This window comes from Lytechinus variegatus, chromosome 7 (genome assembly GCF_018143015.1).
Source record: "Lytechinus variegatus isolate NC3 chromosome 7, Lvar_3.0, whole genome shotgun sequence".
NCBI lineage: Eukaryota > Metazoa > Echinodermata > Echinoidea > Temnopleuroida > Toxopneustidae > Lytechinus > Lytechinus variegatus.
The window spans coordinates 7,685,444-7,712,401 of NC_054746.1; the positions used below are offsets into that span (position 1 = coordinate 7,685,444).

At 38.8% G+C, this 26,958-nt stretch overlaps 2 protein-coding genes across 2 annotated transcripts; one reads left to right on the forward strand and one right to left on the reverse strand.

Annotated features, from left to right (window-relative positions):
• Window positions 1-14,985: 14,985 nt before the first annotated feature.
• On the reverse strand, window positions 14,986-22,439 carry LOC121418345. The gene is made up of 6 exons (XM_041612159.1): window positions 22,218-22,439; window positions 20,659-20,801; window positions 20,028-20,155; window positions 18,408-18,515; window positions 17,090-17,234; window positions 14,986-16,913 (listed from the first exon to the last, which is right to left on the reverse strand). The coding sequence occupies exons 1-6, from the start codon at window positions 22,257-22,259 to the stop codon at window positions 16,748-16,750; spliced, it is 732 nt and encodes a 243-aa protein (XP_041468093.1). The 5' UTR covers window positions 22,260-22,439; the 3' UTR covers window positions 14,986-16,747.
• A 30-nt stretch (window positions 22,440-22,469) lies between these two features.
• Window positions 22,470-26,958, forward strand: LOC121418347. Its single transcript, XM_041612160.1, has 4 exons — window positions 22,470-23,279; window positions 23,724-23,911; window positions 24,440-24,749; window positions 25,690-26,958. The coding sequence occupies exons 1-4, from the start codon at window positions 22,649-22,651 to the stop codon at window positions 26,220-26,222; spliced, it is 1,662 nt and encodes a 553-aa protein (XP_041468094.1). The 5' UTR covers window positions 22,470-22,648; the 3' UTR covers window positions 26,223-26,958.

Consider the following 26,958-nt stretch of genomic DNA (forward strand, 5'->3'; position numbering starts at 1 on the left):
TTCATGATAAAGGTTTACTTTTATTCGCAAAGCTAACTCAAAGTTCTGCGCAAATCATTTTTCACTAACTTTTCAAAAGTAAGTAATGCTCACTCAAGCGGAAATATTTTTCGATAGTTATATCGTCATTTGCTTAAATGGATCTGTACCAATGTTTAAATGTGGAAAAATCTTCAGGATATTACAAATGTATGATTTTACAGGATTTTTTCAAAGTGTAAACTTTTTTTTGATACGCACTGTATATATATATATAAATAACTATTATTCACTAATTTATCATCAGGTTACTGTAGGCTTGAATCAGATATTAAATGATGTTAAAATATAAAATTGGCAAATATAGAGGTACAGAGGTGACTTAAGTGGTAATGCCATGTACCCCCCCCCCAAATGTTTTGTTCTTGTACAGAATTTGACTAATTGGGCATTGTTATAAGTTATAATATCGCAAACTAGACACATCCATGCCCTCAAAATGCTGCATTTCTCTTAACCCTAAAAGGCCGGGGGGGGGGTGTATTTCGCCCCCTCTACATTTTTCTCGATAAATCCACCACGCAATATTTTTCAACTGCGCCGCTCACCGACTTTTTTACTTTCAGATCTCACACAACTTTTGAGATCAAATTTGCAATGCTGGGGTCCGTGCTTATGAAATTGCGCAACATTATGTAAGTGCATGTCAGACCCAAAAGTGCTCAAAAACTTGTCAAAATGTTCCTCAAAATTTTGCCCCCCCCCCCCTTTGGAAAATCTTGGATCGGTCCCTGTCACAGTGTAATGATCAAGGCTGTGTCACATGGATATATATATGTGTATCAAGGGAATAGGCCATTGCTTGACCCTTCCTGTTCCAATTTGTTGTTTTCATTCATTTGTTATCTTTGAGGGCCATATAATACTATGTTGAACAGAAGTTTTCTAGACTGGAAATATTTGTTTGAAGATTACCATCCAAAATGGATATCCTTTGAGAAATAAGTTTGTACATTTTGTAAAGATAAGTGTAGTTTGTTCCATTTTTGAACAGCACGATTCAAGTTTAGTGATTATTCTCGGCATGTGAAAAATAACATCTAAAGTATACAACGATGTGATGGAAGGGAAGGTCTTTTATTTCATAAGTATCAGCATGGCCTTATGTGAGTTTACCCCCAACGAACTGCAGTGTTGACACCCTTTACGTTTGTTGGTCTACCCGATGTAATATTGCAGTTATGAACTGTAAATTTTCAAAAAGTCACAGCATTTTATTAAAATCTGACATTGTTGTTTGTATGGTAAAATATGACATATCATGAGCTCTTTTCATGTTTGTAGTTACATTATCAGATATTTTGATTTTCTGCTTAAGTAGAAAATATTTTGACTTTTGTATGTGTAAGATCTTCAATGATGCAAGGGGGAAACATCATGCATCTAGCAAAAAAACATTTCATAGGGAAAAGTGATCTGACATCAGGCCCATTTCTAACATACTGCCCATGTTATCGCTATGGTTACCATTTGATAAACGAATGCAAGAATTTCGAAACGCTGTGACTTCCTCATACATCAAAGTTTGATGACAGTTTAATTGTGTGTTACTGACTCTAAAGATTTGACTCATACTGATTTAAGGGTTGACTTGGACTTTGATTGTTCTATCTTCATATTTAATTTTGATACAAGCTTTGTTTGGGACATTTCAGTGTGCAAAGAATGTGACAAGTGTGGTATACCCTGTTTGTGTATCAGTGAAGGTCATAGAAAGTGTACTGTACATACATTTGTAGAAATAAACCACTGTTTTTATATGAATACCTGTATAACTTGTGTGGTCCGTCTTTTCCTTTTAGTAGTGACAGTATTAAGGGGAGAGCTTAGCACATATATATTACGTAGACATGTCTCGGCCTATTCTAAAATTGTCCAGTTTAGCTTCTGTGAGAGAGAATTGACCATTCCCAAAGCCCAACATAGATGGACTCACAAGACCCCCCCCCCCCCCTCCCCCCTCTTCACAGTAATCCATCCCCAAAGTCTACCTTACTGGATTGGTGCTGGTTTTGGGAAAGGTAGCATTTACGTTATCTCACACGGACCAAAGTGGGCCCTTTCTTATTAAGAGTTGCAATTGATCCAATTCGCAACTGTGGAAAGCCAGCAACCCCAACAACTAAAATGCATGTGTGTGTTCAAAATATTCCTAAATATGAATATCATGTATCATATTCGAGGCATTTTCTTCTCTCTGTGTTTCCACAAGATGAGCAAATATCATGTATCAAAAACATTGATGGTTTCTCAAAGTTCAGGTTGATTAAATAAATCACAACTCTGTAAGACGAGGCACTGGAATATATCTTATCTGAAAACATTTTTGATGCAAAGCCTAACTAGTATGGAAGGCCAACAGCACAATTTATTATCTGGAATGCCTGCATTTTGGCATAGCACTCTCCAGAAGATAGATATGCCTGTACCACAAAAATATTAGTTATCTAGCCTGTTAATTTTTTTTGAATGACACAGTCATACTTTCATATCAATAATAATTATCTTTAAAACTCTTTTCTTATTGAATATAGACAAACATCACATCTCTTTTGACTTCTCTTCCCTTTTGGATCTGCACAACTCACAAACAAAATCTTAACTGTGGCTGATAAATGGGAAACTAATACGAGAATTACAAAGAACACAAAACAGGCTTCTTATCATCCAGTGTCTTTATCTCTGAAAAATTGACAATTCAGCGGATATGCGTGTACAAAACATATATTGTGTGAATGACTGGGAGACATCAACAAAGTACTGTTGATTCATAATTTTCAAGTACTAGTAAATATGCAACAATTATGTAACATGAAATGAGAATAATACAAATAACTTTAAAGCTCATTTTGCACTTGTGTAACAAAGCTTCTCTCGACGGTTTAAACAACAGTTATGCTTCCTTGCCTGCAAAAATATGGGGTTTAACTTAAACTCAGCTTTAAAGTTGTGGTTTAAGTATGGATAGCCAACTGTTACATAAATCACTAAAACAGTAGAGATATCATTCACAGCTCTTTTGCCTCTAAAGTCATTCATAATTGTCTAGGAAGCATAAAAAGATGATTGCCTTCACCATCGATGAATCAGGAAAGAGCACAGTAAACATTAGAAACATACAACTTAACAAAAAATTTGACACTTGGCTTCCCATAATTTTAGCACAGAGTTAGACCATGGTTTAAGTTGAACCTGACTTCAGAATACGGGCCTGGGAGTTTAGCACTATAGAGAACACAGTTGTTACAGTGGCTACCAGTCAAAATTTAGTTTCCAAATTTTCCTTTAAGAATATATGAGTAAACACCTTGATTAGGCATGCTAGGAGTGTATCCCCTAATCCGAATGTCTGTGATCAAGCCCAAGGAGTGGGCATCATACTTGCACAAAGAGCCCGGGGGGGGGACCAACTACCATTCACGAGTGGATACCATGCGCGACCATGGGGTCTCGAAAAGCACCCTAAACACGTAATTTCCATATTCTGAAAATGCACCCCTTAACAAGTATTGGCGTGTGAAACCTTACCCTTAACAAGTATTGGAAACAAAATGATACTCTTGGAAAATATTCCCTGAAAGGAACCCCTAAACAAGTACAGGAATGTTTTATTGTTATGGGTCCTTCGGTCGTCGGCTTTACCTTATTTGGTTTAGTACGAACCCACCTTCTACACCTCGCGCAAATAGGACTCTAAACACGTAGTGTTGGGGCAAAAAAGGACATCCTTTATAAAACATTTTAATTTTGTTTTATCATCCCCGCAAATTCGACCCTAAACACGTAATTTTCCTAGCGAAATAGATACCCTTTTTAATTATTTTTGTGTTTTTGACACCCTTTTCACGTTACGTACGTAACGTGCCCTATCGTGAAAAGGACATCCTTTTTACGGGTATTTTGGTCGCGCATGGTATCTACTCGTCAATGTAAGTGGCCCCCCCGGGACAAAGTGCTCATTGCTTAGAAAAAGAAAGTTGGATGCATTTGCTCTTGAGGAAGCTCACAGCAAGTTGACAAGATTTCATCACTTAGCAGTTGCAAACCCCACACAGTGGCACACTCACTCACAGTAGTCCACACACATACACATGCCTGGTTAACACACACATTTGTCTACATTTATGTGCGAATGGTTATATTCACATGTGCATCATGTAAGCTCAAGCAGTGTTCACTCATTACGTTCAAGTCGTGTTCACACACGTTTATGTTACGAATCAAGTGACATTTCAACATTTGTTATTACTCGTCAATCTTCATCCATTGAATAAATGCAACAAGGCTTTATTGGTTGAAACTTTAGGACAAGGTCTTCATGGCGATTTATTTAGTGTAGTATTGACTTTCAAGTTCGTGTGCGTGAAAACGTTAGAGCTTCCCTCCGTGTAGGAAGTTTATTTAGCTGTAAATGACCCTACATGTCAGTTAGCAAATCTATATATTAGTTAAGATTTCTTCTTTAGAAAAGAGTTCGACGACGAGCAAGCCTGGCGATCACAAGGATACACAAAAGGACTCGGCATCAGATGATAGCAAGCCAATTAAAGCAAAAACTGAGCAGTCAGAAGATGTCGCGTCAATGCGGCATTCTTGCCAAGGTTACGTAAGAAGCTTGGCAAGACAGTTCCAAGAACTTGAGTTTCTCATGCTAAGCGGAGACAACTTTGATAAAGCTGAACTAAAGTACATTCAACTTAAAAGTAAATTCTTTCTATATGAAAGAAAGTGCAAAGACTACTTTCGCAAACTATCTACAGATGAAAAGCAAGCCGAGATGAAATTGTATGAATCTCAGATGCAAAATAAAGCTGAATCTGAACGAACGCCGATACTCAGAATGGGCCGATCAGATGAGACAACCCAAGTTGGAAGATCTACAATCTGAGAACTCAGATAAGCTTTGTGTTTGGTCAACGGCAATGAGGAGAAGCGGTTCCAGTCGGGCAAGCGGCTTGAGGTCATCTTCCTTGCAACTAAGGGATGACAAGGTGAAAGCACATCTTGCCAAGCTCAAGTTAGAACAATCAAAGAGAGCTCAGGAAGTTAAGCGGGAGCAGATAAGGCTCAAAGAACAGTTGGACGCTATCGAAATGGAAAATGAAATAAAAAATGTTGAGGTAGAAGCTCAGCTCTTAGAAGATATTGATAGTGAAGTTGAGCTAAAGGTAAATGACTATGATGTTAATGATATAATTCATGTACCACATAGTGTAAATAAGGAACCAAACAAGGAAGAGCGACTAACTGAAGGTGTAGCTAAAGATAACACAGGTCTGTCTAATCAGAACCCTAATGCCCCAGTATGGCAGACCAATCAAAATGTAGCAAAGGTGTGACGAGATAATAATACACGTATAAGTCTTGAGGACAGACTAGTGGAGTTAGTAATGGCCACAGGTGAACAACGGACTTGTTAGTCGGAATCGGACGTCATGTGTAAATTTGTAAATAATAAACAGTGTTTTAAAACCATTTGACACAGCGTGGTTTGTTTTCTAGGAGTTCATGAGTTTCTAAATGGAGATCAGGATCCTAGGAGGGTACGTGGGAGCTGTGGAGGAATCAGCCCACGTAACAACAGGGACTTGATTTACCTCAGCTCTTTCAGGACCTGGACTCAGACACACAGACTGAAATCTGATGATGGCGGTTTGACGAGTAAACGGCTCTGCGCTGACGCTGGAGTTGGACGGATAATAACGGTTTCCATCAAAAGTTTTTTCTTATAATTGGATGCTATCCTTGCAATTATTCTACTACCTTCGCCATTGTGACTTTCTTTACCTGTCCCCGTAAGTGGTTGTGATCTACTTCGAGTTATTTTGGTCTTACAAATTTGCGGCTGATTCAGCTCTGTGCATTAACACTAGCAGTATAGCAGAAACCACGCGGCCGACCACGTACAGTACCCGCACGTTTTGCTCGGATCGTGAAGCCCAGCCACGTTGACAACCCCCGCTCTTCGTCTCCATAAAAAAATATACACTGCACTAACTTCGTGTAAACATTTTGCGCCTCTACGTGTAGCCTGTGGGTAACCGTTTGTGGTTAACAGTTCGCAATGTCTAGCTCAAACCAAAAGAGGGATCGTTACAGTAATGTCACTCACTCTAACACTAATACTCCCCGCAGAGAGATGAAGAAACAAAAGACAAGTGGGTCTGGTACTGATGACACGTACCCGAATCCGATGATGAACCTCGACCCTGGTCACGATCAAGACCCCATGTCAGCCCCCGTGATGAGTGATAATGATAGGGATGCGATCACTCGGTCCCTACTTGATGCTTCAGATGGAGCCTCTGCTCAGCTTCCTTCTAGCCCAAGCTCCTCTAAACAAATAGTGATGGAAACAGTGGATATGATGGTCCCAGTCCTCAACAAACTCATTGAAACTGCTTTTGAAAAGATGCTGACGAAAATCAACGAAAAACTAGACCCTATCCAAGAGGTACGAGCTGACCTCCAACAAGTTCAAGATTCTCTGGACACACACAGGCGCCTCACAAAGTATGAGATTGACAACATCGAACAATACACAAGAAGGGAGAACATAAAAGTTTCTGAGTTTGCTGAAGAGGAGAGTGAGGATCTGGCTGACAAAATGGTAAAGCTCGCTGCTGAAATTGGCGTCGCTTTATCTCGCCAAGATATCTCGGCCATTCATAGAGTGGGGAAACCTAAACATGGAAAACCACGGGCAGTCATCTGTCGCTTCACCAACCGGATGCGAAAGGACGAGCCGATAAAGAATCGTAGAAGATTGAAAGACGTCCCTGCTTGCAAAGATTCGGTCTACATCAACGAGGACCTCACTACCCTCCGCTACAAACTGCTTTCATACGCCAAATCACTACCCAATGTCAAGAGGATCAACAGCAGAAACGGGAAATTGTTCTGCAACCCGAGGGACAAGCGACTAGTTGTCATTGAGACAGCAGATGACCTCTTCAAGATTGGTGTCGACAGTGTTGATTACGTAAAGCTTGGCCTGGAGATGCCTAGTAACAAATAGGGTCTTGCAGAGAGGCGGGATCATCCTGTCCAACGATCTTGTATATATGAACCTACTGAGCCAACCGAACCTGCCTGTACTGTCTCTACTGTTGCTAATATCAATATCCGAACCCTAAATAACGCAAATGATCACATTACCGTTAATGTCTCTCTCGACCACCCCTATTTCACATCAGCCAAAGTAAACGTTTCCCTACTTAACGTTGGAGGACTCGTTAACAAACTGAATATCCCAGATTTTGTTAATGACATTACTAATAATGATATATTTGCAATTGTTGAAACTAAATTGGATAAATTTGACCTACCTAATATTTGTGTTCCTAACTATAGGTTTATTGCTCAAAATCGTTCAAAATTCAAACACAAGTCAGGTGGTGTCGGAGTTTTTGTTAGAAATAGTATCTATAATCATATAACTGTTTTGAATTCTGATAATGACCACTGTTTATGGCTTCTGTTTGATAAAGTCCTTATTGGTAACCAATTTCTATTAGGAGTGATTTATATCCCACCGGAATCATCACATTTTTCTAGTATTGATTTATTTGATTCACTTGAGGAAGATATTCTGAGGCTGGCTAACCCAGTAAACAAAGACAAAATTCCAGTTTGTTTATGTGGCGATTTCAACGCCTGGTGTGGTGAACTGTCCGACTATGTTGATGTAAGTGACAAATCTGAAACTAATTTTAATGTTGATTATTTGCAATCCCTCCCCATCCTGGAAAATTTAAATAGCATTGTTAATCTAGATGCCCTGGGCATTGAAACTAACAGAAAGTGTATGCAAAAGAAAACAAACAGGTATGGTCATAGACTCATTGAATTATGTAAAAACAATAATCTTTTTATTGCTAACGGTAGATTAAGAGGTGACTGTGATGGTAAATTTACCTGTAAAAACTCAAGTATTGTTGACTATTTTATTTTGTCCCCTGAAATAATATGCAGACTAGCCACCTTTGAAATACTGGATTTTGAACCGCTATTTTCTGATGCACACAACCTGGTTCATGCAGTGTTTAAACTTAAATGTAATGAGCATGATGTTATTAATTCTGATAATGCTGATGGTGAAGGTGTTTCTGATATTGGCATCACGTCAAATAAAATTACCCGACCTAAATTGAAACCCGAACATAGAATTAAAATAATTGAAAATCTCAATGCTGAAGCTACCCTTCTCATAGAACAACATCTTAATTCCTTTCTTGAAAATTTATCAGTAGTGGATGATAATGCTATTAATGAAGTTACTAATTCTATCAATAATCTCCTACTGAATTCAGCTAAAATTTCCAACTGCTATTCACATAATGCCAGAATTGAGCATTTTAAGCAACCCTGGTTTAATCATTCTTGCAATAAATTGAGGAAAAAATATCGCAATGCCAGAAATACCTTCATCAGATCAAAGTCTGAATATAATAAACTCAAAATGAATCGCTTATGTAAAAAATATAAAAAACAACTTATTATAATGAGCTCAATAATAAACTGCGTAATCTAAAATGTAGTAAGCCCAATGAATACTGGAATATTCTTAAAGACAAGGCATATAACCTTAAACCATCATTAGAAGCCAGCTTTATAGACCTTGTTAATTCTTTTAAGGAACTTAATCAATCTTCAGGTAACACTAACCCTCCAGAGTTTTGTGGTCTTGAAAATCCTATCAATAATGATTTTACTCTCAATGAAGTAAAGAACGCAATTAAAAAGTTAAAAAGGAATAAAGCTTGTGGTATTGATGGTATAGTGAATGAATTTATTATAGATACTTCTGATGTTATTTCCCCAATACTCACTAAATTATTTAATATTGTGTTAAATACTGGTGTAGTACCTGACATATGGGGCATCGGGGTCATAACCCCAATTTATAAAAACAATGGACCCTGAGCCCACCCACACATGACCTCTCCACTATGACTATCATTGCTTGATTCCACATCGACCTCATGCTCCAGTGTGGAAGGTATGAGTGGGCTGCCTCAGAGGTTATGTTATTTCATTTGTTGTATCCTTGTACACCCCTTCGGGGTTTTATTTGAAGGATCGTTAATAAATTTGAAACTTGAAACTTGGATCTATCTGTAAATCTCCCCAAGCCTGATCTGATGAAATCTGATAGTGAACCAATAGATTACCAGTAATTTATTAACAACTTTGAAATCAATATAGATGGAAAGATTGCAGATAATAGGACAAGGTTGATGTATCTTTTTCAATACTGCTCAGGGGTAGCAAGGAGCAGTAGTGAGAATTGTGTTTTAAGGGGTGGGGACCTTGGGTACCTAGAAGCCAAAAGAATACTTAGGGAACAGTTTGGACAACCTTACTTGGTAGCCAAGGACCATCTAAAGAATGTCCTAAATCGCCCCCAAGTAAAGTCTAATGATGGAATTGGGATGTGGTCATTCAATAGGGACATGCAAAGATGTCAGATGGTTCTAAGTCAAATGGGTTATATGGCAAATTTCAATAACTCAAATAACTTACTCAAGATTCAACAGCTTCTCCCCATCCATCTCCAGTCAGAGTGGGCCAAGCAAGCACACAGTAAAGACAACCTTCGTGGAGAAGGCCGCTAAGCCGGCCAACAGTATGTTTGGCCAAAATGTTGGACGGTCCTCCACGAAGGAGAAAACTCAATCTTCAAAGTTGTATTCTAAGAGAAAGGGCACCACCCTGACAACGCAAGGTAAAAGCCAAAAAACAGCAGACGCCAGGACAGGATAGCAGGCCAAGCAACAAGTGCCCCTGCTGTTCTGATGATCATAGGCCGAGTGCTTGCAAGGTCTTCAAGCAAAAGCCCTATGAAGACAGGTTCCAGCTGGCACAAAAGGTGAGGGTATGTTTCAACTGCCTCCTGCCATCACACATGGCGAAGAACTGCACCAGCGAAGGTAGGTGCAGGAGAGAAGGATGCCAGAAGAAGCATCATACTGTTCTTCATTCCTCCACAAAACCAAGCTCCAGGTAAACTGCGGCCGGTGAAAGGGAAGAGATTCCACCTGAACCAGCAAGTGACGTAACAGAAGCAGGTCAATGCCATAGTGTGTCTTCCTGAAAGAAGGTGTGCCTGAGAGCTGTTCCTGTGAAGGTCAGGGGCAAAGACAAGGACATTTTCACGTGGGCACTCTTGGACCAAGGAAGTGATGTCTCGCTGTGTGACAAGAAACTAGTCGAGGAACTGGGCATACAGGGAGTAAAAAGAAGCTTCCAACTCACCACAGTTGACAAGTGGCACACTCACACACAGCACGTGGTCCACACACACATGCCTGGTTAACACACACAATAGTCAACATTTACGTGTGACTGGTTGTATTCACATGTATGTCATATAAGCTTAAGCAGTGTTCAAGCATGACATTCAAGTCGTGTTCACACACAAGTTTATGTTACGAATCAAGTGACACTTCGACATTTGTTATTACTCGTTGATCGGCTACCAGTCTGGCTGCATCAGTAATTAAGGTCTGTCTGAGAATTACCCCTGTTAAGATAAGAAATCGTGGTCGAGAAGTCAAAACTTGGGCTCTGCTTGATAGTGGAAGTGATGTCTCACTTTGTGACGAGAGGCTTGCCCAGAAACTTGGTATAAAAGGTGACAAGAAAAGATTTAATTTGTCTACTATTATCCAGGAGAACAAGGAGATGAGCGGTACAGAGATCAACCTCTCAGTCTCTGGAATTAAGGAAGCTGAATGCATTGACTAAGGAGGGGTGTGGACAGTCGAGAAATTGCCGATTTCTGATGGTGACATCACCATCCCTCAAATCTATTCCAATGAAGTAATGCTCCTCATTTAAGGGCATATTCCAGAAGCATTTTGAATTAAGATAGACAAGCTAAGAAGGGAGAACCATATGATATGCGTACAGTATTCAGATGGACCCTACTAGGACCAAACTTCCACCAAAATAAACAGAGGTCAGGGTTCACTCATACAATTATGAGTGATGGCTTGCTCGGAAGACTTTGGAGAGCACCGCCATGAGGGTAAACGGGGGCTGTCAGTAGAACATCAGCGAGCTGAAGTGATCTTCAAAGAAACAGCTAGGCCAAAAACATTGATGGGCACTAAGAGATTGGATTGCCCTAGCATCATCCGGATGTCACTTTGACGGATGCGATCAATACAGAGGCGCTTGGCTAAGGACCAAGTGATGCATGAGAAGTATACAGAAACTGTGGCGGGAAAGGCTATGCTCAAGAAGTATCTGATGTGGATAGTACATGTCATTCAGGAAAGACATGGTACATGCCTCACCATCCAGTTGTCCATCCACAGAAAGGTGAGGTACGAGTAGTCTTTGATGAGCCGTGGCACATCCATGAACAACCAGCTACTCCAAGGACCTGATTACAATATTAACCTAGTTGGTGTCTTGACAAGATTCAGAGAAGAAAGGGTTGCCTTGATGGCCAACATTGAAGCAATGTTTCACCAGGTGAAGGTAGCACCCAAATACAGTGATGCCCTGCCATTTCTCTGGTGGCCTAATGGAGACTTGTCTAAGACACTAAGGACCTACAAGATGTTGGTTCACTTGTTTGGTACCACTTCCTCTCCAAGTTGTCCAGCTTTTGCATTGAGGAAGGCTGCCAAGGAAAATGGCGGAGTGGGGCTCGAGGAAGTAATGAAGGCAGTGAAAGATAACTTACGTAGATGACTGCCTTGTGTCTGTTGCAACACGACAAGATGCTATAGACCTATCACCTAAGGTGCTGTCAGCTGGAGGATTTGGACTCACGAAGTGGGTCAGTGATGACTATGATATCATTGACAATATCCCTCCTTCTGAGCAAGCAGCATCTGTAGTTGACCTCGACTTTGATAATCCTCCAATGGAGCGGACTCTTGGGGTATCTTGGAACACTGAAGCTGACATCTTCACTTTTAAGGTAAATCCTCGGTAACCAGTTTATATGATCATCTCGGATTTGTAGCCCCAGTTGTGCACTTGCAGGATGTTTGCAAAGAAGGCCTAAGATGGGATCAAGTTGTTGGTGAAGCTGGCCAAGTTCGATGGAAGCTCTGGCAGAACGGACTGCAGATTCAACGGTGTCTGTAACTAAAGACAAGTGCAGAGACGTCAATACACGACTTACTAGTCTTCTGCCATGCTTCCCAGAGAACGTATGCAGCAGTGGCCTATCTCCATACAGAGGAAGCAGAAGGAAAGGTTCACTGTGCCTTTGTTATGGGGAAGACAAGGCAAGCATCTAAAGCTCTCAAGAGCTGTTCTTGCAGTCTTGCTTGGCCAGACAATCTAGAATGAGTTGAAGCTGCCAATAGCCACAACCACTTACTGGACATATTCTACATCATTATATTCAAAATGAGAGTAGGCGCTTTCATACATTTGTGGCTAATCATGTATCTAAGATTCTTGCTGCAACTGATGTTGCGCAGTGGCGATATGTAGACACAATGTTGAATTCTGCAGATGAGGGTACTAGAGGCTTGTCTGCAGGTGAACTGATTTCCGAAGCAAGATGGCTTAATGGGCCTGATTTTCTGTGGAAGAAACAGGATCGATGACCTAAACCCTTGCATCTAGCTCAATTGATGCAAGAACTTCAAAGGGACCCTGAAGTGAAGAAGATAGCAAAGAGCAACTTTGTTAGTAGTGACAGGATGATCTCCTGGAATGCCACTCCAAAAGGGCGTTGCCTAGATCAGGCGATTCTTGAGTACCTTTGCTTGAAGAGGTCAGAAAACAAAGAGCCATGCACTGACATCGTGCTTTTTCATGCAGAGCTGCAGGAGGCTGAAGTGGCTATTGTTAAGTACGTTCAGGCGAAAGAGTTCCCTGATGAGCTGATAGTTGTTAATGGGAGTGCTAAGAAGACCTCTGGTCTTAGCTTAGCGAAGGTTAATCCTGTCATGGTAGATGGAGTGTTGCCGTTGGTGGAAGACTTGCTAATGCACCAGTACAATATGATGGCAAACACCCAGTGATCATTCCAAGTTGACATTCCATGTCACCAAGCGGCTCATCATTCATCATCACATATTGGTGGGACATTGTGGTGCAGGTGCTTCATGAACTCCTTGAGAGAGCGGTTCTGGATCATTAATGGTGGAGCTACAGTACGCAAAACAATTGACAGGTGTTACAGATGTAAGAACAGGAATGCTGCCAGGGGGCAACAGTTCATGGCAGATTACCGGTAGCCTAAAGACAGTCACACCTGCCAAACCACCCTTTTCTTGTGTTGGCATTGATTATTTCAGGCCATTCCATGTTCAGGAAGGGCGGAAAACAGTGAAGAGATATGGATGTATCTTCATGTGCCTTGCAAGCAGGGCAGTTTACCTTGAAGTGGCTCACACTGTCGATACTGATTTGTATTCACATGTGCTAAGAAGATTCATGGGTAGGAGAGGGAGGCCAGAGAAAATTTGTAGTGACAACAGAAAAAACTTCAAGGGTGCTGAATGTGAACTATGTGAGAATCTTCACATTTTGAAACAGAAGGTAGCAGAGTTTCTGGATCAGAAGAATATCAAGTGGCAGTTCACCACTCTTGCAAGTCACATGGGCAGGGTGTGGAAACAGCTTATAAGGTCTGTGAGGAAGATATTAAAGAGTATTCTTGGAGAAGAACTTGTGAACGATACGATCCTAGTGGCGACACTAGTAGAGGTCCAAGGGATTCTTAACTTGAGATCTCTGACCAATATCAGGCAAGATCCAAATGACTTGGGGCCGCTTACTCCAAATCATCTTCTGATGATGAAGCAACCACACTGCTTACCTCCAGGCATCTTTACGAAAGATGATCAATACTACCGTCGCAGATGGCGACAATGTCATTATCTAGCTGATCTCTTCTGGAAACGATGGCGTCGTGAATATCTGCCGCTGCTACAGAACAGACAAAAAGGCTTCATTCAGTCAGGAACTTTAAGGAGGACAAGATTACGACAAGGGGACAGTGGGCCATTGGCAAAGTCTCGGAGGTACACCCCGGAAGCGATGGCAAGCTTCACCAGGCAGAAGGTTGGACCAAGGTTTTACAAGCATCCTATAACCAAGCTTTGCCTGCTTGAAAGCAGTGAGCATAACACTGCTCAAGATGAGTGTGGTACATGTATAGAGCTCATCTACTCCTGCATGTGCGCGGCCATCATTCAATGAAATTCTTTTTTGTGTAAATTGCATGCAACTTGATGCATTTCCAACCTTCTCTTATCACATAAAATACACTGTCTTTTATTTGTGTTGGTTATAATCAATTTTAGGGTATGTCAATGATTATTGGCGTGAAAAAACGAGTTGATTATTTAATTTTTATTATCGTCTTTGTTTATGTCTTCTTAATGTTTATTTCAATATATTTCTCATTTCCAAGATGTTTGCTATGTTTTATTGTTTATATTCATTGTTGTTACTTTAATAGGCATCTTTGCCGCTTATGATATTTTCTGGAAAGTTGCGCGCAGCTTCTACCCGACTACACTTAATGAGAGGTCCGCTGTGCTGTGTGGGCCGTTGCGCAGTTGCACTCAAGTATCAAGATGTAAATAAATATGCGCAGGCTAAATATATGCTCTAATTTTTGAAAATTAGTATCGGATCTTGACTCACCTTGTTAGGTATGTTTATTCCAAATTTAAGGATCCTGTATGAACGGCCATCGGAATTATATTTTTTGCATGATAATCTAGTCTTCTAGACCCAATTCCACTTTTTTTTTTCAGATTGGTTCAGGGAGCATGCACAGTTCAATGTTGAGAGAATATATCGAGCATGAGCATGCGCAGTACTGCCCATGAAAGTATATCGAAAAATACACGGAGTGGAAGAAAACTATACGGAGCTATTTGCAAGGATGTGTTTTCCTGAAAAATTGAAATTATACTTTGTCACATGATCATGAATTGACCAATCGTTTATCTAGAATACTCATGAATATTCATAAGAAGGATATAACAGTGTCTAATCGGGTATAAATAAGTTTAGGTAGTGACAGATTCGATGACCAGCGCAGTGGCCAAAGGGTGTAACTTTCCCATAATTCTCTGTGTGAAAGAAGATGCATTTAATAATAATAATAATAATAGGCATTTATATAGCGCCATCTATCTAGAAATATTCTATTCCAAGGCGCACTTTTTATACTGGGTTCAAGCAGGAGCATTATTAATTGTGTTCGAAGTCACTCTTAAGAGGAGAGGTTAGACTTTTAAAGAGAGCAATCCTGATTAAGCTATTGTTAATAGGGATCTAACAGTTGGTGAGTTATTTCATATTATCTTTACATATAAGAATTGTTTCAGCAGTAATATATCAGTTTATCACAACTAGTGTATTAGGTATTAATTGAATACTCTTCTCCGTTGTTAGTGAGTTATAATCATATTATTACGCGTTTATGGGTTATTTTATTTGACTTAAACAATAATTCCACAGCTTCAGGTTATTGACATTTACCATGATATGTTTCCCAAATTAAGTCGGAGATATGAATAATTAGGATTTTATTCCAATGTGTTGATAACAGTCAACTATTATATGCATTGATATGAGTTGTATATAAATTGTATTAACTGTTTACTTTTATATTTACTAAAATTTTTATAATTAAGTACCAGTATCTTAATTCTTGTATTCATTTTCTTTATTGTTTTCATTCAAACCACTTGCTGAATACACTTGCTGAATTACCACTAGCTGAATTGCATACACACACACACACGTGAGGTAGCCGCAAGAGGTGATCTGCATTTAAACGTTGTAAATACATCGCACATTTGGAACTGTGTTTTGTAACTGTTTCTCGCTTTGGTGAATGATTAGTGCATTTGGCACCGAACCCCCAATGTTGAAGGATCAACACCCAAGATGATTAGGTCCTTGTTGCATCAATGGATGAGCAACACCGCTAATGCATCACAGACTTGGCTTTTATCGCAATTAAACCAAATCTGTTCAAACTTAGATACCAACCTCATCTTGACTGTGATCTCAATCATGATTTCCCTCAACATATTGTGATATGTTAGAAAAACAGTATGTTTAGCAACTGATCTGCAGAGAGAACAAATTGCTTCTGCCATGCGTTTGCTGCCAGTCCTCGGGTGAGTTTCATGAATTATCTTTTAGCATGATGGTAAACCTCTTGACATGGATAGCACACAGGTTGGTTTGGAGCATTATGGATTAGTCTCCGGACTTTGAAACAGAGGATCGTGGGTATGGCACAATTTCCTTCAGCATGAAATTAATCCACAATGTGCTGCACTCAACCTAGGTGGGGTAAATGGGAACCGGCATGAATTCCTAAAAAAAAAAAAAAGCTGTGAGCAATGGCCGAGGTAATAACGGAATGCCTTGAGCACCTGACAAGGTGGATAAGTGTGCTATACAAATATCTTATCTTTATTCATATGGCCATATCAGATGGCCCTCACTTTACTTATTGAAGGGCCATCTCGGTGGAACTCTGGAAGCGCAGTTCTGTCTTCCAACTCCTCTGCAGGTTTTGTCAGTGATATTTTAGTTGGTGATTTTCACTGACCAATTTGCTCTCCACCAATCAGAAGCAAGGATTTTGCAGTAGCTTTCAACAGCATTCAGTGAAAATTACACGTTTCATAAAATGCTCCCTCGTACGACCGTCGAGTACGCTTGTTGAATTTTCCATCAAACGGTGGAGGCATTCTCACAGAGAGATATTTTCATCCATTAATGGCCACACAACTTCCATGATGAAATCTTGGGCAGTACGACCCCTTCCTAGGTACTCTTGACCTTTCAACTCTAACCCTTCAAGGTGGATGTCCGATGTGAAAGCATAGTGGGGAGTGGATTGAATCCCATCTGTGGACCTGTGTGCAATGGAAACAGCAATTATACTATGAACACTTTTCTATAAAAATAACAATACAATACGTGCTTACAGATTATTACCCCGATCATCGGATTCAATCAGTCATTCCTGCACACAATGCATTGTATTTGTTTCATGTTTAACAAACTCTTTTGTTTTAAATTTGTTATTTACCTAGTTTCTTCTATAGTGAGATGAAGGCAGTAGCCGCTGTGTCTTGTCAAAAAGGTCAATCTTGTTGGCGCACACCTTCCTTCTCTTCCTTGGTTGTCTGAGGGCAGTCTGACATTGTAGAAATAATCTTCATCCACACAGTGGTCTACATACATGAATATAATTATACATGGAAAAAATTGATCAGATTTTAACCGAAAATATCACAAAAATTTCGTGATCCTGCTTGACTTTTATTTTTTACACTATCCCATCAGCTAGTTCACGAACATAAAACATTTCACTAAAATGAGTATGTAAGCTCAGGTCAGTCAGGTGGTGCAGACTTCAGTGTTCATTGATAACAAAAATTTTTCAAAAGAAAAGTTTATACTTTACATTTGTGTTTTTACATTACTTATATGATAAGATTATAGTGTTTTATTCTATATTATGGAATATTTTTGTATACTTTATATGTAAAGACATTTTGTATTGTATTATTTGAAGTTTCAAACAGAAATAAAAGCAAACATACAAATTACCAAGTATAAACAAACACTCTTGAAAAGGTTGTACAGATTTGTCAGTAGTCACACCATATTCAGTCAATAGTCCCAAAACAATATCATCATCTTATTAAAGGACAAGTCCACCCCAACAAAAACTTGATGTGAATAAAAAGAGAAAAATTCAACAAGAATAACACTAAAAAATTTCATCAAAATCGGATGTAAAATAAGAAAGTTATGGCATTTTAAAGTTTCGCTTATTTTCAACAAAATAGTTATATGAACGAGCCAGTTACATCCAAATGAGAGAGTCGATGATGTCACTCACTCACTATTTCTTTTGTAATTTATTATATGAAATGTGAATTATTTTTATTTTCTCGTCATTGTCATGTGAAATGAAGTTTCATTCCTCACTGAACACATGTAATTCCATTATTTTAACATTTTGTGCTTTGTCAAATTCGTAAAAATTGAAATATTGTATAATTCAAACAATAAAAAAAACAAAGGAAATAGTGACTGAGTGACATCATCGACTATCTCATTTGGATGTAACTGGCTCGTTTATATAACTATTTTGTTGAAAATAAGTGAAACTTTGAAATGTCATAACTTTCTTATTTTACATCCGATTTTGATGAAATTTTCACCATTGTACTTGTCTGATTTTTCTCTATTGATTCAAATCAACATTTTTCTGAGGTGGACTTGACCTTTAATAGCTTCTTTTCATGTAACAGGCTACTTCTCCTCTAGTGGCCAGACAACGATCTTAAAATATTCTATGATACCACAAGAAAAGCATATTAAGAACGTGATCTTACACTGTTGGCTAATCCTATCCTGAACATGTTTCTTCATCTGTTGATACCAGGCATATAGCATGCTTGATGGGTCCATATTTTCAGGAGCATCTTGGGCTTCAGTTAGACCTGCAAAATACAAAATTGGAAATTCAGGAAGGAGTTAAAAAGATTAGAATATTAATAAGTTATTTGCTGCTTTGTCTACAGTTCACCCACTACTTGCTTTTTCTGTTTTGTCTCATCCCACATGATCTTATCCTAGTTTGTTTATAACTAGTTTGTCTACTACCCATTTAGTCTAATTGCCATTTAGCAAATTACCATTTTGTCATATTTCTATATACCGGTAGCAGTGGAGCGTTGTGGCCCAGTGGATTACTCTTCTGACTTGGAAACAGAGGGCTGTGGGTTCGTATCCCAGCCATGGCGTATTTTCCTTCAACAAGAACTTTATCCACATTGTGCTGCACTTAACCCAGGTGAGGTGAATAGGTATCAGGCAGGATTAATTCCTTGAATGCAATGAGCGCTGAAAGGCAGCTCGAGCTAAAGCCAGGGTAATAATAATAAATAATGCGCCTCGGAATAGATTATTTCTGGATAGATGGCGCTATTATCATTATTAGGCTATACCCATTTTGTCTATTATCCACTTGGTCTAGTACCTCTTGGTCTAAAGGGTTTATAGAAAAACTAATTACGAACCAAATTTTCATTTGATAAAGCAAAATATAATACATAGACAAAAACAAAATTAGGCAAACTAGCAATGGACAAAATGAGAATTAGGCTAAGTGGCCAAGTGAGTATTAAAACAGTATTGGTTACTCTATGGGAACTGAACCATTGATAGAAATAGTTACATTTATACAACGCTTAAAGGGATGGTCTAGGCTGAAAATATTTATCAAAAAAGAATAAAATTCACTGAGCAAAAATGCTGAAATTTCATCAAAATCGGACAACAAATAACAAAGTTATTGAATATGAAAGATTGTCAATATTTTGTGAAAAGAGTTATATGCACATCATCATGAATATTCACTAGCTGGGCTGATGTCATATCCCCACTTTCTTTTTCTTATGTTATTACATGCAAACATAACTGATACATTTTTTCATATGTGTAAATGTTGTGTCTCCATTATGATGAAATAAGTTGCGGCAATGAATAACTAATGCACTTAATTAGTTGCCAATCCAATTGTTTTAGCTCATGGTAGAAATATTTCGAATAAACCTAATTTCATACAATAAAATATAAAAGAACAAGTGGGGATATAACATCATCAGCCCACCTCATGAATATTCATGAAGACATGCCTAGAACTGTTTCACCGGAATAATGCAAATCTTTAAAATTCAATAACTTTTTTATTTGTTATCTGATTTTGATCAAATTTTCAGCATTTTGTTAATTGAATTTTACTCTATTTATTGAAATATTTATATCTCCAGCCTGGACCATCCCTTTAATATTTTGCATTTCTAAGAGCTTTACATGATCACTGACAAATCAGCATTAATGCATATGCTAATCTGCATTCTATAGCCTTATCACATGGAGAAATGGTTCTTAGTTGATTGAAATTAAATAGCAAATTACTATTCACTGAATACATCTCACAGCTACTATACCTTTAAGTAAAGAAATACTGTCCTTTTCTTCACACAAATCTTTTGCAAATGCAAGTTGTTCTTCGAGTTCACAAATCAAGAGCTGTAGATGATAGCAGCTATCAACAAGTCTAAATACTTCATCAAACCTGAAAGAAATATAGAAAATGGGATATTGGAGTGTACACAAAATAAAAACAAAAAAAAATTCTAAATGTATATTACCATTAGGGCATATATCTTGATGGGGAAAAATGGTCAAAATGTGACGTTCAGTCCAAAACTAAAAATAAAAGGGTCTCGTTCAGTATATTAATTTCTACAATAAATTGTTAATAATGCCCATATAAACCTACAATGCATTTTTTTCCATTTTCCAAGGTGTCCATTGGTGTTTTCTTGAAGAAAGAAAAATAACAAAGACACAGAATAACCCTTGATATTCATCTAGAACTGCTTATCACCTGACAGACAGATTGGGTAATTCACATAACAATTACATTGTATTAAGCAAACCAAGAAACATGTTGAAATATTACATTTTCATCCTACATCATCATGACTATCTCGACTCCAGATAAGGAAGAGTGGGTCATTCTCATTAACATTTTTTATTGTATTAGCAGGCCAAAGAACAAACTTAAAATCTTACATTTTCTTTCCTTGTACACCAGGTTGATTCTCTCTGGCTGCGGTGATAATCCTCTCCCTTTCTTTGATGTCTTCACCATGCACTTTTCTCATAAGCAACAGCTCTTCTTTTTTGACTTGGAGTTCATGCTCTCTCTTTTTTACCTGTGGATGATTTATGAAAACGTAACTATCATCATGTTTATGATTGTTTATTTTAATAATCCGCTTTTATAAAGCGCTTAATACATCGGAATGACATCTCTAAGCACTTTACAGATATATTATTACCCCGGTCATCGGATTTAAGCAGTCATTCCCGCACACAATGTATGCACATCCTCCACTCCCAGGGGATTGATTAACTTTGTGCAAAGAGCTGAGGTTTGTGGAGCCCTGCATGCCGTCAGTGCATGCAATGATCCCACGGCTGTAGTTTTTAAGCTAAATCAAGGTAAGATAGACAACCATGAAATTTAAAGGAGCACATAGGTCAAATGCATGATCACTTTCAACCCAAACAGACACAAAAGTATTTAAGCTTGTTTGTTTTCTTCTTTTTGAAATGCGACTGCATTACCTCAACTAATAAAGTCAAGAGCAAAAAAATTTTGCCGCTTGCGTACGATCAACAATCAATCCTACCAGATATTAGAAGGGATGATCTGATTGCCAATAGATGGTTTCCACCCAGAAGTTTTTTCATACAGCCATAATATGTTTGTGTATCATAAAATATGTTAGTTGAACTCAAAATAAGTCACTGCTTTTTTTTTCCTTTTCAAGTTATTTTTTTTCCCGTTTTGGTGCATTTGAGGCCAAAACAGAATAATCAACTTTCCATTTAGTAGTATTAGGGTATTTTTTTATGCAATCATTTAGAATAAAGTGAAAAATCAAAGATCCCCATCAGGGTTTCTTTGCATTGCGACCCCCCCCCCTTGGCAGCTGCACGTTCGATTGCGAGCCATCTGTGTACGAGGAGAAATTTAAAAAATGTTTTACTAGAAATTTGACTTAGTCTAGTAACAATACATGTCGAAATAATTAAGATCTTGATTCTCAACTGTCCTCTCTCTTTCTCGTTTCAGACTTTCCTCTGAGCTCTGGCTGTTCAGAGCCGAGACTGACACAGACAACACTGCAGACCACACAACTTAGGCCCAGAATCGCGATGATCTCACATTCACAATGACAAATTACAACCATTACCATTTTTACACTTATCTAGCTTTACTTTTCTTTGTCTTGAGGTCTCCATGATGATGTCTTTTTAATATTTTGACATACTGGTATACTTCTTCACGAAGAAGTACATCAAGGAGTCCTCAATGCAAGACTAGCTTAGACTACTTTAACAGTATGATGTGATCCCAGTCATCATTTATATCATCGACGTCTTTTACTGGCCCACTTGGTTAAAACGTGAATAGAAACATGTGGGTCCATATAGATACCGCATATACATTACAATTACATAGACGACGTTTATAAAAGTAAACGAATTAGTCTTTCAAAAATTTACTCTTCACTTGGCGCTTGAAATCTTTAAAATAATAAGAAAAAAAAGTAGAATCTTACCGTTTCAAATTCATCTAAAATGCGTTCCTGGCATTTCTGCATTCTTATTCGATGTCACAAGCTCACAGGAATAGGGACACTGACCACTTTTCTTCAAGTGCCGAGGTCTTTAACTGAATATCAGCGAAATTGCAGGCATGCATAGCACCAATAGCACACACGTGTGTCGCCGAATGCGCCCGGTGACCGTGGATGGACGGTCGCCGAATGCGCCCGGTGGATGGACGGAGCTGAGTACCGTACCCGGTACGTCTCTCAGCGCCTTTAACAGGCTCGCGTTTGTCGTCGTCTGCTAAACACTCAAAGACGCCATACCGAAATGAATGCCGTCGTTCTGAAGTCTGCATGCATGGACTGCATGGACTTGGGACTGAACTTGTTGGATTATTGCTCCATTACCGCTTTTTTCGCTGAAACAATCTATTGGTTATATGAAGATGAATGTATTTTCATTTGCTGGTTATTTTAGAAATGGTTTTGTTATTTCTTTTTGTCGAAAAAGTATCAATTTTAGAGCCTTTGGCAACCACCACCCCTTTCCGGTCAGCTCTTCAGTCGCATTCCCACTAACGTCAGGCAACGCGGGCCTGGGCATCGCTCCCGCCTGGCGCTCGTCGGGGTATTCCTCTCCAAGGATCCTGCTTGATTCATTGCACAGCTCCCGTGTGAGAACCGAGTTGAGTGTTAGATTCACAACGTCGTATGTTTTATCCCATTTTCAACAAACATCAAGGGCAAGGTGGGCCCATGATTCCTCATCACAAACATTAAAGTCAGAAAACTGTTTCTCAACAATTCCACTGTCTTGCCCTTGGAGGCAACATCATCTCAAATTGAAATTCCTTCAAGTAAGATTGGCAAATGTTTGTCTTTATAGGAATTTTAGTTCCACCAGATTCTTGTCATCTAATCCTGCGTCAACACAGTCATCATCAGGCCAACCAGTGAAGGATGACCAAGACCACAGATCTGTCCTTCACCAGCTGAAAAAGCTAGAGAACTCACTCAGATTTCACGGATACTCGACTATTCGTATTGGAGTAGGAGTTTTCATCATCATAGGTAATTAGATCATGGAGATAAGGGGTCTAAGTTTAGATTAAATGTTCAATGTACCGTAGTCTACGTCGGGCCCCCTACAAAAACAGTGACTAACGCATGGACCTATCCACGGAGGATTATCTATTGTTACCGGGGTGCTGTGACAATGCTCAGCACGGCCCTAGTAACAGAATAATCCTTCATGGATGGGTCCATGGACAAACATTGTTTTTTTTTTTGCAGTGATATAAGGTTTTACAATGATAAATTTTGAGTCGTGGTGATGCAACAATCTTGTCTCAATGATGTAGCCTCGATTAATGAGAGCAGGATTATTTGTAACAGAAAATGATAAAATATGCCAGAAAACACTAAAGGAATTAATCAATGTTACTTGTGACTCGTGAAAAACCTTTGACAATGATTTGAATAAAATCCAGGTAATTTTTTTTCTCTCCATTCCAGGTCTGATGGTGTACATACTGCGGGATCCTATCAGAGAAAACGTTGCTGTGGAAGTATCGCAAGTAGCCTCACGATCTCTGGAGCATGAGCATGTGGCCATGAAGGCAGAGGAGTTTGCCAAGTCTCTCCTTCAGACACTCCTACATGATGAAAACATGCACCGTCTAGCTACGCAATTTATCAAGCAGGTATACAATTGGCCTTGGCCGTGCTGCATGTAATTCAAGAGTTCAATCATCACAATTTGATCAAATTTTGTTAAAGGACTGAGATAGAGGGAGGGGCTAATTTATGGTATCTTAACATTCATATGTCTAAAAGAAAATCATAATTATAATAAGTTATGATTTTCGCCTGAAATCCAAAACATATTTTTGCCTATTGCTTAGAGAGAGAAGCCTCTTAAACATGTGATAAGATGTATTACTCTTTACAATTACAAGACATTATCAACCTTGCTGCAAAAGTTTGACTAAAGGGTAATTCGTTCCTTTGATCCATGGTTAACAATTCACTTACATAGTATTATTGAAGAATTTCTTCTAATTTGAATCAGACTTGATAGAAATTGCCATCTTTATTTTCCGTGATGCAGATTGATTTGGCACCTGCCAATGGCACCACTTTCCTTTTAGGAAGCCATGGAAAGAAATTATTGGATGTCATGCTAATATTCCACTTTCTATCATTTCATTTTTATCCATGCACCAATTTAGGTATTGAACAGCCCAGAGACTAGAAAAGCTACAACAGATTACATCTCAAGCATTCTGGAGGACCCACAGAACAGACGGCTCCTGGCATCAACCATCAAACAGGTCCTGCTCCTCGCCATCCATGATCCCGAGACTACGGCAGCGCTCAAGGCAGTGGTGGTTCTCATCCTGTCCGATCCAGAGTCTCAGAAAGCAGCCAGGGGTCTTATCACAGCCGTATTCAAGCACGACGACCTCAAGGCCGCAGCAGCGCTTTTCTTCGCTGATGTGCTCCAGTCGCAGGCTGTTGTGAAACAGGCAACCAAACTAGGTAAATTACCGTTTCTTCATTCCTTGTGGGGGAAGTACTAGGTAATGTGTATGTAATCTTCATTAGATGAGAACATGTTCTAGTGTAAAGTGATAGAATATGAATACCCAGAAGAAAAAAAATGAGACAGTCTCATCTCAACTACTGCACTTTGTGTTGTTAAGTACAACAGATTTTCTTCAAGTTTTTATACAGAGAACGGTTGCTTATTTTAATATCTGTGTAAAAAGAAAAAGGAGTCTTGGTCAGGGTGCAAACAATTTATCAATACCTCAATGAAACTTTTCCTCACGACCATATCATGGATATTGTGAAGAAATTTTCTCATCATGATGGTTATTAAGGCATACACCAATGCTTTACCCAAACTGCATTTTTTAGGGCTGTTGGAAATTTGTAATGCTACTTCCATCTTAATGAGATGTAAACATAGTCGATCACATTCTCTATTTTCCCCTGGGCCCTGTTCCATAAAAACTCAACTTTTGGCATTAATATGGTGATGATTATGGTAAGGGCTCAGCAGCCAATCAGAATCAAGGTTATAGATTTAGTTACAAATTCTGATGAAATATGTTTACATCTAATGAAGATTATATCAATACATTCTGTATTCTTAAAAAAGTAGAACATTAATGTAATTGAAAAGGCTGGGATTGGATGTATGTTACAAATATTGCTGACATTTCTAGTATTATGAAATCACTCAAAATATTTTTCTACTTTACTGGACTGTATATTAAGATATTTTGATGAAAGAAACATTACTTTTCCCTTCTACATCTTATATTTGAAATTTACAGGTAAGTATGAATAGCTCTTTAATACGGCATCTTTTTCTTTATAATTGTAAAAAGGTGTGCGATTGTACTAACACATTTAAATATATTGTTGGAATAATATCTAGAAAACTACATGTATTTTGTTGTTTTCATTTCAGGAAAGGATGTGACCTTCAATATCATCACAGACCCTAACCTGAAAGAAGAGACGGGAAAGTCTTTTTGGGAGGCTGTGAAATACTCAATAACACCAAGGTGGTTCTCAGGAGCGACATCATCCTCCTCCTCATCATCAGAGCCATCCGCTGATTCCTCAGAGATACATCCATCTTCATCATCGCTCTCTTCAAACCAGGACACCTTGCCCCCATCACCATTATCGTCATCATCGTCACTACCATCTCAACTAACGTCATCAGAGCCTCTATCATCTCAACCGTCATCACCTTTGCCATCATCATCGCCATCATCATCACTACCATCACCAGAGTCATCTCCATCATCACCAGAGTCATCGCCATCGATATCGTCGTTATCACCACCATCACCGTCAACATCTCTGCCATCACCACCACCTTCCAAGCCAACCGGGGAGTCGACAACCCCCTCACCGACTGAAGGAGAATTATTTGAAGAGCAACAACTACTTGATGAACAAGGACTTGATGAAGACTCCAATATCCTAACATAGAACTCGAGGGCTCCCCTTCTCTAAACTGTGACGGTTGGACCTCTGATTTTATGTCGCAACTTCAGCCTTCAGGCATTTTTTTATTTATGATTTTTTATTGCTACTCTTGACAACCTACTGCCTAATATTGCAACATTGGCTAAGCATTACGATGGGTATTTTCTGGGGATTATCTTTTTTTTAGGGCTCTTTTGATCATTTTTGGGTAGATATCGTCCCGAGACCCTGCATATTTTTTTCTTCCCTCACTTATATATCTCGAGTCTCTCTTTCACACTTTGACATTCAGGGTAGATTCTGTACATGAAATCATGGCTGTTTCCCTCTTGGATGTTACGATGCAAGTGGAGATTGACGATTTGAAAAAAAGATGGTCAGAGGATACTATCTATATTGATGTAGTGATTCCATAATAAACTATTGCAATGTGATGATTTTCCATTTGGCAGTTTTGAATTGAACCTGCATCTCAGCCTCACTTGGAAAAAGGAGATGTCGGAAGCATTACCTTGAGTGTTCATCATATACATAAAATATGATGGCATGATTAATGCCAAAGGTGGAAATTTTTTATTTCTAGATTGCCGTAAGACTTGCCGGTATTTTTCGGTCTAATTATGTTGTTATTCTTTGCCAAAGTTTGTTATTATTTGTAAGAAACATTCCAAGCAATGGAACATTGGTGCATGCAATATTTCATGTAATAATTGAATTGTTGAATTAAAAGAAATGAATT

Bases quoted from the DNA above. Each gene is read 5' to 3' on its own strand.
- LOC121418345 (XM_041612159.1), bottom strand. From the start codon at position 22,259: ATGCAGAAATGCCAGGAACGCATTTTAGATGAATTTGAAACG. The intron at 18,516-20,027 runs GTATAGTAGCTG...TGTATTTTGCAG, and splicing joins CAGTATTTCTTTACTTAAAG to GTCTAACTGAAGCCCAAGAT. The intron at 17,235-18,407 runs GTAAGATCACGT...TCATGTATGTAG, and splicing joins GGATAGGATTAGCCAACAGT to ACCACTGTGTGGATGAAGAT.
- LOC121418347 (XM_041612160.1), top strand. From the start codon at position 22,649: ATGAAGATGAATGTATTTTCATTTGCTGGTTATTTTAGAAATGGTTTT. The intron at 23,912-24,439 runs GTATACAATTGG...GCACCAATTTAG, and splicing joins CTACGCAATTTATCAAGCAG to GTATTGAACAGCCCAGAGAC. The intron at 24,750-25,689 runs GTAAATTACCGT...TTTTCATTTCAG, and splicing joins GAAACAGGCAACCAAACTAG to GAAAGGATGTGACCTTCAAT.